Raw genomic sequence first — 20857 nt, forward strand, 5'->3', positions numbered from 1 at the left:
CGCAGAGCGGCCGGCGGCAGCGCAACCCGGGCCGGGCCCGCCGTGCCCCCCACGGCCTGCCGGGGAGAAAGCAGCGTCCGACAAACACTCGCGTGAGATGCTTCAAAATAATAACATCACAGTGAGGTTAGCGAAAATTCTGAGAGACAGAGTCTTGCTCGAAGTTATTCACTGCTCCGCTGTGATTAATTACCTCCAAATACTCAGAGTTCACACCACAGCAAACCAGGAGGGAGAAAGAGTGACAATAAAATGTGATCATGTAATTAAAGGCACTTCTACTTAATATGCAGAAAAAGAATAAACAAGCGGTACTGATATCTTAAGAAGAGAATTTCATCACTTCTCAGGGCTTGCACTTGCAGCTGTAATGCTGTGCTGTATGTTTTTAGTCTTTTAAACCAAGTTCCTATGTTCAGAAAGCCCTTCTGGACTTTGGCTCTGCAGCTGTAATGCTGTGCTGTATGTTTTTAGTCTTTTAAATCAAGTTCCTATGTTCAGAAAGCCCTTCTGGGCTTTGTGTGCCCAGCAGAACAGAGCCAAAGAGCCTGTGGCCAGAGATTTTACAGTTCCCAAGTTTTACTCCAACAGAATACAGTTGAAAGTTTGTGTTTCCAGCACAGCTTTCTACTCTGCCCTCCTCTGTAATAAACAGGAGGTAAAACTTTTCCTACCACAAAAGACAACTTCTACAGTAATACAGAAGATTTTTTTCCCCCCAACATTTCAGGTACCTGAAATATCCCCAAGTTCTGGGGCAAATGGGCCCAAGTATAGACATTTATTTCAGCACAATGCAAAGCAATTCCAAATGCAGTCAAACCGTTTAAGCCAGCAACTATGAATTCTGGGCTTTACCCATGCTCCCAGGAATAACGGTCCTTTCAAACACTGACTCACAGAGTGACCTCACTTTGCGGAGGAGACAAGTCTTAAAATGAGGAGTCAGGCTTTAATCACAGTTGACATTGGTGGCTTGGAAGAATTTATTTTTAATATAAGGAGCTTGGCTTAAAGACATGAACTTCAAAAGACTCTGAAGAAAGCAAACAACTGCGGACAGATCAGCTCTGCAGACACGTATCCCAGAAACCTAAATACAGAGGGCAGCGGGTTGTCTCTGTGAAAGACAGCAACTGTTTCTCTGCTCAGAACCGTCACGTTGTCAGTATTACATTATTTAAAGCTTGCAAAAAACCCAGATTTTTAAAAACCTCAAATAATACAGCCTGAGGCTCATCACTTTCAGTAGCATACCTAGCAAGCCAAGCACAGGCATCCTACTGCAGCACCCCACAAGCTAGCTGCATGCATGAGGTAGCCAACCACCCGCACAGTGATGAGAGGGAGTCACTGCCCCACTCAACATGGCGTGAAGGGACTGCAAGTTCCAGCATACAGTGGCCTGGTGTCTCCTACCTGCCATGTAGCCTTCAGAAGCCCCAGTTTATATGAATCCCATCGTTAGCACAACCTTGCACCACTCATGCTGCCCATTAACATTGAGCAGTTGTGCAGGATGTGTTCTCTGGAAGAGGCAAAGGGGAGATTTCTGTGCCTCCGCATCTGTGGCTGTTTTCCTCTGACTGCTCTGAGCTTGGCAAGCCCGTGAGGACTCATGCAAAGGAAAGGAGTAATTTTCCTTGGAATTCCACTGCCAAGTATTCCCACATCCACGCACAAAGTCAACATAATTTCTAACTCAGTAATTTATTCAAAGCGTTATTTGATAAAGCTTTGAAGTAGATGGCTTTCCAGAGAACCTGTCATTTAAAGCTGCAAATAAAGGCAGGAATGAATGAAGCAACTGCTGCAGAAATGATGAGAAAGTTTTCCTGGAGAATCTGTTCTGAGAGGAGTTTTGAGTTCATATGAACATTCAGTTAAAGTAAGAAGATATTCTAGTGATTTTCTGAGAACAAATGGTTTCCTTTCCAAGGCAACTCTCTTTAAGACACTACACCTAATTTCCATTAAATGTTTTCAGGTAAGTTAAAGCTGAAACTATAAAATTAAACCGTGGAAAGAAAAATGCTGGCTTTGTAGTGTTTCTTATGCCCATCCCCTGTTTAAAAATGAAAATTGGGAAACATAAAAATTACCATATTTACAGATATTGAGAAGGGCTCTTAAACAAAGCATGTGTTGTGTTTATTTACCTTTTCTTTTTGCCACAGTTTTAATTTATAGCAAGGCTTCAGACTTGCAGAACTCTCTACATTGTAACACATCCAGCCAACCAGAGCACTCAAGCAGATGTTTAGTTCCAAGTATGTTTGTAACCATACTATTCAAAAACCTTCCTGCATTTGTTCCCTGAACTCTGATATATTTCAGTACAATGTGGTCATGATTTACCAGTGTATATCCAAGTGCTGGAGGAAGACTCAGACCTCAGAAGCAGTTTAGTGAAGATGGATGAAAAGGGTGAGCCCAATGAGAGTGCCTTTGCAATTGTGTTCTGGTAAGGTGGATCCTCTCCTGGACTCCGTTTTTGTCGTTATTTATGGTACAAAGCTGGTCTTTTTAAGGACTTTGGGTTAGAAGTCCCTAACTGAATGGACAGCAAGGACAGTTATTGTTCCCAGCCCTAACACCTTAAGGATTTCCACCTAAAAGCACATTCTGAATTTATTTTTTCCCCCTAAAAACTTAACTTCCAAATGCCATAAGAACAGTACATTAATCCTTCATTCAATCTCCAGAAAATTAAGGCAACCCAGCACCAAAAATAACCACAGGGCACAGTTTTGTGAGGCAGCAAAACTGACGTAACGGCTAGCTGCTCCCAAAAGGGAAGGTCATCTCTCTGCCTGCCTCTGCCCTGCTCTGAGAGCAGCACCGGTGCTCCCCTGAGCCTATCTGAGAAATTAAACTAGAAGACAATTCTTCAGATGAACAGTGCACATTTTTATTCTGGTTAGGCTTCCTGAACTGTTTCACAGAGGAGACAGAAAAGCATTCATCCCTTTTAGAATGGTCTGTCACTACAGCAACTCAGGAGTTGCCTTCTGCAGCCAACCCTGCTGCAGGGATGACCCCTTCTGGGAATGGGGCAGTTGAGACGCAGCTGAGGTTGCAGCCACTTCAGCCATCTAATTTTATTTTGCTCGTATTTGTGAGTCAATCCCCTCGAGTGTCCAAAGAGAGATGGCATGACCACCCTTCAAAGTGGTTTTGAGCAAGCTATAACAGAATGTCTGTAACCAATGGGACTTCCTTCTGGTGGCTACATCCATGGTTTAACAGGACTAGATCTGAGGAACATCCCCTGCTGTAAACACATTGAAGTGTTCACACAGGCATAAGTAACATCTGCTGCCCATATCTGCATGAAAAATTGTTTACTAGAGTGCAATCATATGAACTGGAGGCAGCTGCTTGGACACATCTAAGAAGCGGCACAGGAGGGAGGCTTGAAAGTTAGCCTCAGCCAAGTCTTTCCTCACTTCTCTGGTATTTCAAAAGAATCCTATCTCTGAGCTTTCAGATAGTTCCGGATCTCCTCCTGCTTCCTAGGATCATCACAGGGACCACAGAGAAATCTGCCCAAACACCTTCCAAAGTGCTCTTGCAAAAACTGGCCTGTTAGAACCCGCTATGCAGGCAGTGTGGCCTGACTTACATGGGGAATCATATTGGTCACTGCTAGCAATAGACTTTGACCTCTGGAAGATAAATGAGAAAGAGCTCAATCCACAAATCCCAGGCACTTTTGATCTTGTTATACAACACAACAGTCACAAGGTCGCTGGTTACATTTCATTCTCATAGCATTTGGATACCAAGCACGTCTTATTTTGAAACGAGGATTTTCAAATGATTATTTTCAAATATGCATTGGGTATGTCTGCATCTGGCACGTGGGGACTTCAGTACTCGTCTTTGGACTCAGGGTCTCCAACCTAACAATGCCTGGCACTGGCAGAACAAGGATTCTGGAAATACTGTTGAGTTATTTACCACGATGTCTGTTTCATTATGTCTTACAGGGCAGTGACAGTTGACTACATGATTAGGGATTGAGAAGAGCCCTTGTCTGAAGGAAAAAATCAAAAGAGACAGAGACTATTCTCCTTTGAGGGAGTGAGTAAAGCCCACAGTAAAGCTATTATAGAATGCATAGCCTAGACAGCATAGTTCTTTATAGTTTGAGAACTTTTGTTCAACCTTATCTTAAAGCATAGGAACACAAGAACATGAAGGGAAAAAGGAAAAAAGGGATCTTAAAAGATAAGCAACCATCTTTTGCTTTGCATAAAATATATATGGAATTCACTGACATGCAACCTTGTGAAGAGCAGAGTATTATTAGTATTCTCAAAGGATGGGCATAATTCAGCTAAAAGTAAATATTTAACATCTAAAATAGAAGTTTTAGAAGGATTATTATCTATCACTCTTCAGGGCAGAAGTGAACTTCTACCTCTTAGGATTTAAAAGGAGATTTCTGTTAGGTATCCAGCACCTGGAGAGCTCAAATAGAAGCGGAGGGGCATAATAAAGCCATTTACTCTGAAGAACTCATGATCTGAATGCCAACAAGAGAGCTGATGGCTTTAGCTAGACAGGGAGGAAAATACAAGGCACTAGTACTGACTGGCAAGCATTGTCACTATGACCATTGTCACTACGCAGCACATGTTAACATGTTAATATGTAGATTCCACAGAGGGGTTCTTGCATCCATCCTGAACTTAATGGATCTATGCTCCAATTTATAAATTTCAGGTATGGCAGCACTGCAGAAGACAGACAAAGGCTAACTGTCACCTCATCTTTAGCCCCACTTTCTTATCTTGGAATCTGGCCCACAGTGCCACTCTTGTTCTCCTAGTTTCTTCACTTCACTGCTTACCTACTCATGAGGACTGAATTACAGGACAAAAGCTATTGTTTGCAGCAAAGGGTTTGTGGAACAGCTATTCTGGCACAACTCCCCAGGTGGAGATACACTTCATGTGGGCAAAAGAATTCACTGAACCATCTCCTTAAAAGGTAAACTGCACCATCAGAATAAATAATCTCTACATCTTTGCTTTTTGCATGCCATCATTGCTGCAGGGTTAAGTCTGGGTTTGTTACATTCCAACCTGCATAACTATTCTGGCAAGACTAGTAGTACCTTGACCAGGAAGCCAAGAGGCACCAGGAAACAAACCAAAGAAACGCCATGCACACATACAAAAATAAAGAAAAAAATAAATCACAAGAGCTTGTTTTGTTTTCTTAACAAACTGCTGTTTTTTTCTGTACATATTAAAGAGAGAATGAATGAATGAATGAGCCATAAGCACTGTCTCTGTTAACAACAGGAAGGGGAGCTGTGTCTAGAAGTCGCTGCTGGTGTGGAACATGGTGGCATATGCCAACATGTAGCTGTAGTGAAACATAGTAAAATATAAACACATAACAATCTCATCCAAAATGGAACCAGAATTCAATTCAAGACTCTCAACTGTACTGGGAAATAGCCTAGCAATTAAAAAACTAAGTCCAATTAATAATATTCACTCTTACCATCTTTACACTGCAATAGACCTCACTTCTGCCCTGGGAAAGGATATGAGTCAATCCTTGACTAACTGGCTCTGATTCACTAAGGAACCAACATATATCAAATCATTCACAATAAAAAAATGCTAAAGTTTGCCTCACTGATGATTTCTTTAATGGCTGCGAAGATAGGAGCAATAGGAGAGAGATATGAGAGAACAGCACTACATTGCTATGGAAACTAAAATCTTCAAAATAAATACCTTTGCAGAACTGAGATTGCAGATCTAAAAGAATCCATACTGTTTTCAATGTTACCTCCTTTGGCCACACAATCCAGCCAGGCTGACCAGCCAGGCACAGGCAAGAAGCTTCCATGGTGTGATATAAGATATCTCATGGTCTGTTACCTTTACAGTTTTGGGAACCTTTCTGCTACGTAGCCCAGTCTGGCCAATGCAAAATGAATCCATGACCACTTGAGGTGGAAATTGTTACCTTTATCCCACTGCACTGATAATCCCAAATATTTGCAGAGTCTTAAAAAAAAAAAAGTGAACTAAGCACAATATAAATAGCTTTGTGAAGTTCTGGTTTTCACACTGATATTAGGAAACTCCTTATCCTGCAAATGTCTCCACTGCAGTTACTGTTCAGGGTACCCAGTCCTTTGCTCCCTGCTACTACCATTTTTCAAAGATGGTAACTTCCTCACTTGGGCTTTAGACACACATGTACCTTCACATGCCATCTATCCAGTACCACCACTCTAATTGCTGCTGTAAACTAGTCTAGGCTCTAGGAATGCTGACTCACAGTGCCAAGACTATAGAAAATAATCTAGAGTTGCTGAAGTGAAGCCCAGCAGGTTTTCTGCCCTTGCTCCTTATCTATGAGCTACTTGCCTGGCTTCCTGAGAGGAGGCAAAGGACTAAAAGACCTTGCTTCTAGAGAGGAGGTAAAGAATAGGCACTTGCTTCCTAAAGTAGCCCACATTCCTTTGAATTCCCAGTTGCTATCTAGTAATTGCTGGCAGGAGAAGAAAACCCCCAGTGCTTAGAACCACATGGCTATGGATGTTGAAGTTAATGGATCCTGGGCAGGCTCTCTTGCCTAATTCAGCATTGCTCACTTCAGTGCACTTCCTGGACACAGTCAAGTTTCTTTAAAATGCCTCAGAATGCGTTATGGAAGGTTGTTCTTTACCTACAGACTTTACTGAACCGGATTTAGCTCTGATTCTTACCTTCAGCATAGTTGAGTCAGGGCAGACGGGCAAATCACTATTTGCTTTTGGAGGGTTTGCCACCAATCGAGACACAGGCAAGAAGCACGAGGTTCAGATTATGGTTTACTGTGGGCATGTCAGCACAGGCAAGGAGAGGGACCTGCATTCACACTGCACTGCTGGGACAGCAGAGAGCAGTGTGGGGAGATGAGCACTATCCAGAGCGGAGCTGGTCTGCGTGCATTCTGCCCCTGTTAGCACACTGCTGTGCCCAAACTAATGGGCTCTTGATCTATCCAAATGACAAACTAACTGCCCACCACATCAACAGCCTGTTTTCCCCACTGGGAAACGACCTCCTGTTGCAAAAAGTAGAGCTTTTAAGGAAACAACGGCTTTATACCCACACAATTATCATGGCAAATAATGCCAGAAAGCCTGAGAAGCACAGAGCCTTCATGACTGGCTGGGATAGGCAAGTTGCTGAGCTGCCTCCTCCTTCTCTTCCCATTACCTATGCAGTTAATTTGCAAAGAAGCAGAGGCTGATGAGCTACATTTGCAACTTGGGCAGGGCAGACCAGGGAGCAACTCTCACTGAATGGAAAGAGCTGGCTGTGGCTAGAATTGTATTGCAGTGCTCAGAAATGACTGTGCTAAATGGTCATGGGAGTGGTATCGAGTTGATTTTACCTATAACCTAGTATACAGGCTGCAACCAACATGGTCTGTGGTTTCAAAACACATACAGAAACTAGGGATGCAGAGCTCCTGCATTGGCAGCTGACTTTCAGCTCAGCTTAGCTGAGCATCAAAGAAATCCTTAGTGAGCTGATCTTGAGCATAACCCTCTCTATACTTGCCAATTTGGAGATGCATTTGGCTGAAGTCTCCCTCTTTCAAGGTAACAGAAGCGCTTTTGCACAGGTAGAGACTGGGGCTAGTCCCACACGGCTCTTGCACTAGTTGAAGAGAACAGTAACTAGAGTGCTTGTGCTCTATTTATAATGTTTTCTCAAAGCAAACCTGGGGTCCTATCAGTCCTTCATCTCAGATAACTGCTGCTACAATGAAGACAGCTCAGTGTGAAGAAGGCCCAATGTGAAGAATCACTTTGGATCATAAACGGAGAACAGCTGCTTAAGCAGATCACAAGGAAAAGAAGCAACGATGTTGCTGGGCAGAGAAAAGCATTGCAAGAGCTTACAGATAGCCTCCTTTCTCCAAAGGCACATGCGCACTGCTAACATTCAGTCACATTTCTCTCAGCCTTCCTGGTCACAGCATCAGCAACTGCACTTTGTCACATCTGACTAGCTACAGGACTGCCCTCATCTGACAGTAATGACCTGGCTTCAATTTTTCCACAATTTTGTCACCTCCTTCCTCTCTCTTAGCACCATAAAAATCACTAGGCATGAAACCTGCAGCACAAAGGAAATTCTCACTAGCACAGCCTGCTGCAGTGCACTTCCTCCAGCAGCACAGGCAACTGCAGGCATGGCAAACCTCTCATAACCTACATTAGATTCCCATAACATTTTAAATCAGGCACTTAAGTTCCAAAGTTGGCTGAGACTTATCTCCCTGGCCAGACTTCGCACGCACAACAGAGACTAAAACTCTTGGGGATCATGGTGAGCTGCTTTGCTCCTTTGGTAAAATGTAATGCTTTACAACAACAGACAGATCAACCCCATAAAAACAGTTGGCTTTTTTTTCCTTTCCCAAAACAAATACTGAAACCCCCTAGAACTAACAGCTATCCAGATTTCTCCACATGCAAATTGCACTAGAGATCAGCTCTCTGGTTGAATGGCTACAACAAAACACACTTGACATTGCCACAGCCATACCCTCTGATCTGCCATTGCCCAGAGGTGATGTCATGGGCTGTGTTCACTGTCTGGAAATGAGAAGCAAGAAACACACCGCTGTTGGCTGGTTGGCCCAGTCCAGTGACACATTCTGACTTAGGCCATACGGAGACAGAAATGGGCAGTGATGCTTCTTAAAAATCACAGAAATAAAACCCGAGGCAGAAGTTGTCAGTATAAACTATATTGGGCAGTGGCAGAGGGTCTTGCCCAGGCCTCTAATGCTTTTGTCAATCTCAATGCAACTCCTTTCTTATCCCTTATCACCTCTCTTCCTTCAAGGATGCTTAGCTAATGAAACTGCTGCCTTTGCCCCTTTGTTTACTCAGTTCTACCTGCACTGAGCAGCAGCAAGAGTGCTCTCCCACTGATGTCACCACTACCTTTAAGATAAAAGCTGACCCAAAAGCTATTTTTAGCCACATGGTAAAGCTGTGGAGCTATTTTGGTCACATCTCTGTAAGCTGCAGGATGCTGACAGGCTCTGTGTTTGCCTAGGGCAACAAGGGCTTTAACCAGGAATGAGAACGGCTGGTGACTTTGGACCGAGGCTTCTCTGCCCTTCCCACACCACAGGACTCTTCACACTGAGATTTGATTTCTCATCATTTTAGAAAGGAGCAACACATCTTCCTGAATTCTGCTGGGTATCAGAGGCTCTGTAGGGTCTTTGCATTGTTGCCCTCTAGCTTGTATTGTTTCTAGGTCTGCAGGAGGCTCTAGTTCTTGTGGGCTCCCTCGCTCCCATTTGCCTCACTTGCAAGAGATGGGTGCAATTATGAGTCCACTGTGGACAAGATTTTATCGACCTTCCCTTGCAATGGGTCTTTGCAAAAGATCAGCAAACATTAGGCTAGTGTCTGCTGAGAAGTTGTATGTACATTAACTCTGTGCAAGTAGAGGAAGGGCAGAAAAAAACCATTTGCAAAGCAACATGTTGTTCTGAATAGGTTGTAATGCCTTAGAGCTCTGGGCTACATTCAGGGCATTGGGCAGAAGGTGCCTGGTCTAGACAGTTGTTTTCTCTGGAGTGCCCAAGGGTTGGTTGCCAAGTTTGCTGGGACTATGTAGCAGGTACAAAGCACAGGCAGAGAAGAAGCCAAAGCAACTGGATTTAACAGAATTAAGCCCATAGATACAAAAGAAAATTTGAAGGACATAAAATATGAGGTAAATAAAAAGAGAAAAAATACCAAAACTGATGTGTTTAGGAAAGGGATGGATGAGTCAGATCCATAAAGGAGGAATAAGGGAGTAACTGTATATGCAAGTTTAACAGCTATCTGCCATCCTTCCCGAAAAACTCCTCTTGGGACTACTGCTATCTTCAGCTGTAGTCTATGTTTTCCCAAGACACTTCAGATAGATGCATGACTGTTAATACCACTCTCTCATTTGGGACAAGTCCCTTGTGCAACAAGAGGAACCTGAATTTCGTCAAGTCAGGATTCAAAGTCTACCTCATATATTTTTTCCCCCACTTTCTTTTTTAAGAGTTCTCACACTAAAACCTACATCCTGCTCATGAGGTGAGCCACTGCTTACTCTACTAATGTAATGTGCACCCACTTTCATGAGCCAGCACAATTCACATATCTCCTCCATAGCAAGATCCATGTCTGCTAACAGGATGGACCATCCCTGCCAAACATTAGCAACCTGTTGCAAACAAAGATTTGATTTACAGAACATCTCTGTATTTCACTGGGTATTTTTGCAGAAGGAGCTGCTTTAAGTCATTTGGTCCCAGATGAGCATTAATTTGTCCGTGTTATATATGTTACAGTCTTCACACCAGTGAAATCAGCTGACTATTAACTAATACTTTATGACATGCAAATTGAAACTAGCTTAGTGAGGATGTAACTTTTTAGTCAATAGGTGAAAACAGTATAGATATCATAATATTGTTTAATATATTGTTACTTTAGCAGGACAGAATGGAACTGCTGCAGTTCAGATCAGACACAGAGCCGTGTCCAGCAGCAGTATGTCAAGACCTGTTGGGTCAGAAGGCTCAATGAAGTGTTTTGTGTTTCAGCTTCCCCCAGAGCTACGCACAAGACTAGCAGTAAGCATTACATCGTGAAAACATTTGGTGAGATGAAATAACACAGAAACATGTTGCATCCTTTCCCTGCTGAGTTTCAACAGCCTTGCTTTGGGACACTGAATAAGCAGGGTAACAAACACAGCACGACAAAAGTGTCTGATGGAAGGGATAGAACTGATAACCTGTCAGTTCCTGCACAGTGGACCCATGCTCCTGCTAGCAGAGCTTGGCTGGTGCAGGGATTTACTAGTTTAAAATCCTTATGTTTCATCCATTTTCACACAATGTATCATACTGTGAGAGCGTTACTGGAATCATTACTTGCCTCCACCAATTATTTAGTGAAGTCATCCTATTACCATCTCCACAATGCAGATATTTTACTAGTACATATAAAGAAAATGCACTTTTAAAAATTCCTACACCTGTTCTATTTTTCTGGTATGGAAACACCAAGCATACAGTAACGAATCACAGGCAGCTCACCCCATAGACGTAGTCACACGTCGTTCACCAATTGTGTGGAATCAGACAGGCACACATAACACGCTTTAGCTGACAACTGCAATTGTTCCACGTCTCCTCTAGGGAGTGCAGTCGTAAAGGAAGAAATGAAAACTGCAACACACATGCCAGCCGGTAATCGGTGACTCAGGATATTCAGGCAGCCACAAATGGTGTCTGTCCATTTCCAGCAGCATATAGGTAGCAGCAATGAGGTCTGAGCTTGATGTAAGAGCAGGATTCTACTAGAACCCCAGATACACTTGAGTATGTGAAAGAAAAGTCAATCAAGATATAAATCAAGCAATACGACCTCAAATACTGGATCAATCATTAAACACCTCCATAGCTGAGTGCAGTGTGGACAGCACTGCTATGGGGCTTCCGTCTCTTGTCCACTAGTATATCATGCTGCATATTCATCAGATCAAAGCATGCTCAGTCTCAAAACATCATTTAGGCCTTGGCCTCTGTGCCTAGAGCAGCAAAATGACATTCATTTCTAGAACTTGCTGTATTTTATGTGTATGTGCACATCTCTGTACTAGAAACTGGGCAGAGCCATCAACTCATTTCACAAAACAGCTAAGCAGATAGTATCTGCGTGACCACCCTGGGAAGGAATCATGGATGAAAAGGCATAAGGTTGCTTATTTCCTCCTTACAAATCACATGCATGCCTCGACTCTTTGACCTTCTATGCCTTCCTTAAAGAAGGACCAGAACATAAAACACATCTGCTCAGAGCAGTATCTTTGCCCTCCAAAAAAAGAAAAAAATCAAATCTATGTTCCCAGTCACAAGTAAAAAAGTATTTTACAGAATGCAGAAATCATACTACCACCCAACTGAGGCAAAGGGTAAGAGAACAAACTTGCCAGGCAAAAGTCTGGATACAAAGAGCAGGTCTGCAACAAGGACATAACTACATTCAGACAGGTGCCAGGGTCCATCCCACAGTGCAGCAGAGGACACAGTGACTGTTATTGACTGTTTTGGGACAAAGCAGCTCTACTGCATTTACTAAGGATGATCCCTTAGTGTCTCTAGGACAGCATACCTTCAAAAGCAAGGTATCTTTCTGTCCTGCCCATAACAGACACTATTTACTTTAAGTAAGTGCTACATAAGAAACTGCTGTGACAATAATTAGAGGATTGCATAGTGATCTACTAAAACGGAAATCTTTTGCCAGATTCTTGCTGTCTCACAGAGTGCCAGGCTCTGGGTTCCTCATCAGTCAGTGAGGAGCAGCAGCTTTGAGAACTGTGGGTTTGGGAAGCCAAGTGGCAGCAACCATTGCTGCTTATAGATAGAGCTGCCAGGCTGACGCTGACAACTTTGCCACATAAAGACATCACCTATAGCAAAACAAGAACAGACATTCACAGATCCTAAGGACACCTATTGGAGCAGTAGCCAGGGATTTCAATTTCAATCAGGCATTCAAGTGGCAGCAGATACCTGTGAGACAATATCAGCTTTGTGCTTTTAGAGAGTCAAGTTCCCACTGTAGCAGGTGAGAGGACAGTAGCTTTTACTGTGTCTGTTACTAGATGTGGGTGGTACAGTTAAAACATCAGCAGCTGTCTCAGTTTAGACAGAGCAGTGTTGCTAGTATCTGCTAGTATGTAACAGCCCATGAGAAGGAGGTACAGGCACTCAGCACAATCTTCATGTTTACTCAGCCAGCATGATCTGAAGAGAACCATCTGACTTCTAAACTCTTGTTGCCTCCCACTTTTTGTCTTATCATCATACCTAAGCTATACATGTTAGGTACCACAAGCTAATTCACTCATCTGCTCTCTTTATTATAGCCCTTCATGCTGTTTTGTCACCAGCATACCAGAATCTCTGAGCACTGACATAGGGGGAAAGAAAGAATGAAAAAAGGAGAAGAAGCCTCTAGAAGCTGTGATAAATAAAACAGAACCATCAGCTCTTTCTCGCCCTTGCAAATAACACAGCATCTCCTCCCTGACCTGTCCCATTCACTCTTCAGTTTTCCCAAGAGCATTGACTCCCATTGCTGTCTTGAATAGTTACAGGTGCTTTTTAATAGAAACATGGGAAAGGCAGACTTAGAGATGCTCAGAAATCTGTAAATGTATTTCTGGTGGTGACACATTCGATTTCTAAGGTGATGTTTATGATGTATGCATTATCACAGTCTCAGAATATCATTCTCCAGCTATTTAGGATTCCTACACTAGATTACAACCTGCCTTCACATATGAGATGTTGAAGCTTTCAATGAGGTCACACCAGACACTGACAAGCACTGATGGGTGAGTCATGCTGCAGTAGCCAGAGATACTAGCAACAGATTTGTTAATCTGTATGCAGTCTAACTCTTTTTCTGGTCTAGAATCTTATTCAAGAGTGGAACACAATATCTCAGGGCTAGGTGACAGCAGAATTGCTGAAAAGCAAGGCCACATTTTTACAACTGTTTTACAGAACGAAAATGTTATTGTTTTACCTATAAAATGGAAGAACAAGATCCAGAAGGAGTCAACAGCAGAGCTGTTCATTGCAGATAATTGGAAAAGCCATGTTAAGAAGGAATCTAAGGGTTTTTGGAAGAGTTCCACTAACTCTTGCTCCAGCAGTTTAAATCATCACCTCCAGCAAGCTGCTCTTCTTGAGGCTACATTCTCATGCCAGATCAGCTGGTGCTGCCCAGCCAGTCTAGCACAAAGGCCAGGGTAGTAACAGATTGTTAGACTTGGGTTTGAGCTAAGACATCTAACCATAACCTAGCATGGTCAGACACACAACAAACTCACTTCTGCTGGCTCTGATACTGGGCGAAGGGGGAACCTGTGGAGAAAGACTTGACCAGACAAAAGCAACAACCTGAACCACTGCAGCAAAATTCAGTGGAGTTTCCCCATGAAAGCTCTGGAAGTGTGGCAAGAGAGAAACATGCAACAAGTGAGATATGGGAACCAAGTGCAGTGGAAAAAGTTTCTTTGTTTTGCCCAAACTACTGGACAGACAGAAAAAGAACCAATAAGAAAGAGAAGCAGCAAAATAAATCTAAGAAGAATTCTGCAGAGGGAGAACAAAGAAATTAGGTGCTGATGTATTTTCAATACTACAAAGATAAACTAAATTTCCTAAGTCAAGCAAAGAAATAATTAAGACTTCTATTCAGAAGGCAATGTTGAGCAGCAAATGCCAATGAGACAACAAACAAAAGGTGTCTTCTCTGAGAAAGCAAGCCATCTGGAGATTGCATAACTATAATGAGTTTCCTCCCAGTTTCACATTATTAGTCACCTTTCACCCTTCTCTGCCAAAGGCCTCTTCTTACCCATCCATCCAAGGACCAAAGCCAAGACATGAGCCTCTTCTGTGCTGCTTCTTTCCATCAGTCACTCTTCAAGATCAAGGCCACCACAACACTGATCCTTGCTGCCTATTCCAGGTATTTCTAACAAACTCTAGAGTAAAATCTTCTTCAGCCCTGCTGTTGGGAAAGACTTCAGATATCTAAACAGACCCTCTTTATACTCAGCTGTCACAGCCTGGAGGAAGTCATTTCTTGAACCAATACGTTTTTATTTTGCTGTTAAAATGGAGTCAGGGACATTGTTATCTACAACTGTGTTTAGGAGACAACCCACCACCCCACTTATATGTAAGCACTGGATTTATCAAAGTGCATTGCATCTTGTGTTGTACTGGTCACAAAATGTTCTGATATTGTAGAAGTACTTCTCAGCATCAGTTCACTTGGCATGCACGTTAAAAGCTATGTACAAGAAAAGCACCTGAAAAACGACAGCTTAATCAGCTTATTGTGATTCTCTTGCAGAGAAAGGTCAAAATAATTCCTAGGTAAGATATATTACAAAAGTCCCTGAAAATGATCTGGCAAAGAAATGATTTTTTTTTCAAGTTCTGAAAATATTTCAAAGCAAAACCATTGTAAAGATCCATCGAGAAGCCCTCACCAGCAGAAGACATGCCTACCTAGAGTCTCTTGGAAACCTGTTTGGCTCGGGTGGAAATGACCTGCTGGCATTTATTTATAATTGCCCAGCATGACAGTTGCTGAGGAAGGAAAAGCTGTTGAGTCACACTGAAAGCCACTTCTTGCTTGCCCAGAGGGTAGAGTGGGACAGTCAGAAGGCTGATATTCTGTTTATGCCTCTGACACTGATTTCCCATATGACCTAGACAAGTACTACTTCTTGTACCACTGTTTCCCCATTTCTTAATAGATAAAAACACCCCCTTGACTCATGGGACAATCACAAGTGCATAGCAAGGAACACTTTTATCTAATGAAAGGTAAGAGAGAAAAGCAAAGTATTATTCTGGTTGTCATACAATACAAAAGAAGTTATGTAATAACATCAGTGTTGCTTCATTTTTGTCATTATGACATAACTATCAGAGGGATACTCTCTGACAGGGTATCTTCCTCCCAGTGAATGTACTGAAGTATTTACCTCATTGATACAAACCCAGATTACAACGATCTGGAAGACTCTACCTCGTTTATTTTGACCAGCCTTTCTCTAGAACATGTTTTTCCTGTATAACCTTGTAACCCATAATAATGGCCCAAACTATGCTATAGGAATGAGGGCAGGTTTCATGAGCTAGTAAAAGCAAAACAATTCCTCACTTCTGCATTTCACAACTAGTCACACACTGAAACACTGGAGTGCTTATTGTCTTTGTGAAGAGAGCACAAGCTGAAAGTTAAGTTTCTAAATCAGTACCTAATACATACAAAGAAGACACTCTAAAAATCTCAAAGCCACGACAGAATTCAAAAAAACCCCATCATTTGGATAAGATACATTCTGCTTGTATGATGATAAATTTCCTAAGACAAAAAGCATTGACCACTGCAGCCTTTAACTGCTGCTGTAATCAACAGCCAAATTTCATGGGTTCAAGTTCTACGATTTATTCTAGAATTTAAAACTGTTCACTTTAAAAAAAAGGACAGGCTAAAGCAGCAAGTGGACTGAAGGCTAAGGGAGGGTATGACTGTGATTACAGCAGCTGAAACTCTGCCCTAATCACACTCTTATCTTTCTTATCTACTGAAAGTATTTATAAAGCAATGATTACTGTACTAGGCCCTATCACCACTCCAAGTAAGTTCTGAACCAGCACCTTCCCATTGCTGTAAGAAGTTTATACTGCTTAGAGGTGTTGTCATTCTGCTGAGACAGAAAGCCAAGCTTCTCATCACTTAAAAGTCATTAAAAAAAATAAACTATGACACTTCTAAAGAAGTAGGGGTGTTAACCCCAATGTTCTGGCCAAATTCCCAGCTTGAGTAATTACAACGTGCCTTGAATAAATTCTTGCCACAGTTTCCGTTGGACGTAGTATTGTTCTCTGCTTCCTCTCCTGCAATATTATGGAGTACTGATGCACGCTCTTAAAGGTCCTGGCCACACCAGTGTCACACGGGTCTACCCCAGGACCAGCTCTGTGGCAGCACTTTGGCAACAAGGTGCTGAAACCAGTTCTGCCTGTCAGCTGAACCGCTAGGCAATTTGTAGTTTTTTATTTATTGGTGTTCTGGCACCTCCTTCAATTGGAATTCTCTTTGGGTATAGCTATCTGATAGACTGGTGCAAATCCCAGATGCAGATGTATGTAAAGCTGTTATATTCTTTTTGAAATGAACTATATTTGAATCAGGAAATTAGAAAAATAAGCTTAACTAACTTTCTAGATGCCTACAATAATCATCTGAGAAGGCTGCAAGGGCAGGGCTAGAAAAGCATTCCAGATGTGCTGGGTTAGTTTAGGTGGCAACTATAAACATCGTTGTCTTCATACTGTTCCTTCAGAATTTCAGCAGACTTTCTCCAAGCTGGTGGTCCCTAGGTGATACTTTTTCATTTTTGAAGCAGCTACTAAATATGTAGCAAATGCAGACCTACTATTTTAAGTAAAATGCTTGCTAGTTAATGACAAAACATTATCCACATGTTTATGCAGCCACCATTAGAGATGTTAAGGGTTTTTACCTAAACCTATCACTTTTTTTTTTACATGTGTAACACAAGCTGAGGCCCAGACTCTGCTGGTCTTTGCTGCATTAGCTCCATGGACCTCAACAGCTGAAGCTTTTAGTCTCATAATTCATGAGCTCTAAAGGCAATTTGTCTGCAAGAATAAGTACAAGACCGAGATTCAGAAGAACCTGATTCTTAATTCTACCTTACAATCCCACAGGCAGAACAAACCCTGATCTTGCTGAATTTACTTCCCTATCTGCAAAAAAACCAAACGATACCCACTAATTTGGCAAAACAAGTACAAGAACGAATTGATATTCATAGGCCATTCTGAGCAGATTTGTGTAAAATATCATTGTTCTAGCATTTGAAAATACAAATATTTACCTTTCAAGTGCATCCTTAATTTCCTCAGAATTATGCCTACAAACCCATATGATTCTAGAAGACAGAAACTGTAGTTTCAGAAAGTGGATGGTTTTATTTTTGGGCCATTACAAAAAATGCCTTTTAACTTGTCAAATGATATGCTACAAATATCTTTGGCAGATGAATGAAACCCAGTTTCCTGTCATAGCTGCCAACTTCAAGGTTGAGATAATCAGATAAACCTTTAGCTTCCCTCTCCCAATACTTACAACAACATATGTTTGAAGTGATCCACATTTGTCTTACTTTTCTTATTAGGATTTGAAAAGTATCAGACCACTATGTGACAAGTTCACAAAACTCTAGATGTGGTCCACAATCATTAGAGTCAACTTCTGTTCTCAACTTTCCTCAGCTTCCCCCCATCACAAGTTAAATAGCCCCCAGCAGCCCTGCTTGTCTAAAGGTAAAACACAGAGTTTACATAAATAGAATCCAGCGTCATCCTCAATGTCTGCTGGATACAAATCCTTCCTATAGTACCAAATACCTGTTAGTTTATGGAAAATAGGAAGGCAGTTTGTTTACTTTGTTTTATTTCAGCAGCATCAGTAACACTGGATTTACAGAACTGTACCATTTCATAATGGGGATATCTCATAACTGTGAATATTTGCAAGGTATTTTATAACTAAGAACACTGTCCCTTCAGATATAACCTTGAATTTCGAAGGGGAAGCAATCTCTACAAACATATTTTTTACAAGCTTTGTGTCTTATGTAACCGTTTCTACTAATTTATTATCAGGATGTCAGCACAAACTGTTATTTTGATGATTCTTTGCCCCCATACTTCTGAAAGGGAAAGCAACTATAAACACAAGGGAGACTGACCTCAGCGATTTCCTCTGTTCAGACAGGAGTACAATGCATTTAAACACCATGACAAGGAGAGGTGGACTGTTTAGAATTCCTCCAGCTGTAATCTACAGTAAAAACAAATAAACAAATATGTGACTACAAGACACAATAATTAATCCTTGCATGAAGCCAACTGTTATCTCTAGTTCATAGATGGAGATACCAAAGCACACAAAGGCTCAACAACCTACCAAGTTCAACACCCACCCCTGAGAGCCAAGCCTACTGCTCAGGAGACCATGTGCTCAGTCCAGCAGATTTTTTTTTCCTCTTCTGGCCATAAACCGGATACAGTTCAGCCAAGGGCAAACAGTGTGAAATGCACCCACTGGATCAGGCCAGTTGCACAAGAGTTAGCACAAGCAGACACCTACCACCTCCTGGATTATCGCTTGTAGTTGAGCTGCTTCCAGGCCGTGAGGCAGCTTCACTCAACTCAGCCTGGCATCCTCAACCTCAGCTGGCCTATCCCAAATCCACCTTCTTCTGCCACACTTGCCCCCAGCAAGCTCCCACCTGCCTCCAGGCCTCTCTCCTACCCTCATTCTTCATCTCCTCATCCATGCCTAGGCCCCATCTGCCATATCTCCAAGCCCTTCTCCTCCTTGCTGCTCCTCCCCAGAGCCCCCGGCTAAGCTTCTCCCTGCTTTTCCTTGTTTTCCCCATTTTCTTTCAAGACTTACTACCGAGCAGCCCCTCTGAGCTCTTACAGCCTCAGCAACACCCCTCGGCCATCTTGTTCCTCAGGCCTCTCTCGCCCCCCTCATCCCTCCCATACCTCACACAGGGCTCCCACACCCTCTTTCACCCACACTCCCTTTTCTCTTCTCCCTCAGCGACCCCTCAACCCTAACCACCCCCGCATCGCCCTACCTCTCCCACCAAACTGCCCCTTACACCACTACTCCACTCGCCCCCTCCTCACACAGCCCCACAACTGCCCCTCTGCCGCCCTCAGCGCGGCCCCGCCCCTCCTCCTCCCCCCAACCACCGCCCCCCGCCCCTCCCGCGGCCGCGGTGAGGGAGGGGGGAGAGGGCGGCGAAATCTCGCGAGAGGGGCGGGCGGGGGCCGTTGGCTGCGGGCAGCGCGGAGCGGCGGCGACGGAGCAGCCGGAGCCCGGGCGGCGCTGAGGGGAGGCGGCAGGCAGGCAGCTATCCCGGCGCGGCGCGGCCCGGCCGAGGGACCCGCTCCGCCGCGGCAGGCACGGCCGGCGCCGCCCTCCCTCCCGCACGCCGTGCCCCCGCGGCGCGGCCTGGCCGCGACTCGGCGAGCGGGGCCCAGGCGGCGGCGGCCGTGGTGGCGGCGGCGGCGGCGGCTGGGCGCTCCGCCGCGCCTGCCCTGCCATCTTAGGTGCTGTGCCCCGCCGCCTTTGTGCCCGCCGCGCCCGGGCACCCGCGGGGGCTGGGCCCGACGCCCCTCCGGGGGTGCCTCCCCCCGCGGGGCCGCCGCCCCTTGCCCCGCTCCTCCTCCTTCTCCTCCTCCTCCTCCTCCGCGGGGGGCCGACCGGCGCTCCCAGCCCGGCTGCGGCGGAGGGTAAGGCGGGCATCGCGGCGGGGAGCTCGGCCGGGGCGGGTTGGCGGCGGGGGCGCCCCCGGGAGGGCTGAGGGAGGAGGAAAAGAGGGGGGGGAGGGCGGCCCGGTGAGGCCGGCGCCTCCCCCGCCGCGCTCTGCGGCAGTGCCGCAGGACTCGGAGCTGCTGCCTCGGCCCCGGCGGCAGGCGCTGAGCACCGGCAGGGGAGCGGGAGGCGAAATGGCGCTTCCCTGTGAGGGGCGGCCGCCGCCGGCGGGGTGTTCCCGGCGGCCGCCGCTGTCAGGGGCCGCCAGAGGCCTAGGGCTGGGGCAGGGCTGCCGGCTCCCTCCGGCCAGGCGGGCCCTGCGCTTCGGTCCTTTTTGTTTGCGCGGGTCTTGGGGGGCTTCAGAGCCCGAGTCCGAAGCCCCCGAGGGGGCTGGGGGTCCCTCGGATACCGGTGCGGATTCTTTCCCTACCCCCCCCTTTTTTTTCCCCTTTTTTTTTTTTTTCCTTCTTCCCCCGAGCTCGCTTCCCTACCCCTCGCTCCTCCCCAAGTGGTGAGTTTTCAGTGTAAATACCATTTTGTTCAGTGCTGGTATGGGATTTGGATGAAAGTGACCTATTTTAAAGACCTTTTATTGCTTCCCCTCAGCAATGCAAGTGGCGGCCGATTCCGTTAGCCAAATAGCGTTTCCCAACCATTTTAATTTGTCAGATTAAAACATCTCATGGAGGCTAAGATTTCTCTAACCCGCATGTGGGTATGTCTTTAGAAATATCGTTCAGCCTGCTTTGCTGCAAGCATCTTTGGAACATTAGAGTTCACCTTTATCACTAGGAAAGCAGAAATAAAGGCAATACCTGGGCGCCTGTAACATGCAGTTGTACCATTGTG

At 44.4% G+C, this 20857-nt stretch overlaps 2 protein-coding genes across 2 annotated transcripts in view; one reads left to right on the forward strand and one right to left on the reverse strand.

The window, feature by feature from the left end:
- The first annotated feature begins 19749 nt into the window (after positions 1-19749).
- TAOK1 (TAO kinase 1) overlaps positions 19750-20857 on the forward strand; it is a 70789-nt gene continuing 69681 nt past the window's right edge. Inside the window, exon 1 of the mRNA XM_062012504.1 lies at positions 19750-19986. The gene's annotated coding sequence lies outside the window, so the exon portion shown is untranslated. The remainder of the gene's footprint in view (positions 19987-20857) is intronic.
- On the reverse strand, positions 19800-20719 carry LOC133627398 (collagen alpha-1(III) chain-like). The gene is made up of 2 exons (XM_062012657.1): positions 20714-20719; positions 19800-20408 (listed from the first exon to the last, which is right to left on the reverse strand). Exons 1-2 carry the CDS (start codon positions 20717-20719, stop codon positions 19800-19802), a joined length of 615 nt encoding a protein of 204 aa, XP_061868641.1.

Source organism: Colius striatus, chromosome 20, assembly GCF_028858725.1.
Source record: "Colius striatus isolate bColStr4 chromosome 20, bColStr4.1.hap1, whole genome shotgun sequence".
Taxonomy (NCBI): Eukaryota; Metazoa; Chordata; class Aves; order Coliiformes; family Coliidae; genus Colius; species Colius striatus.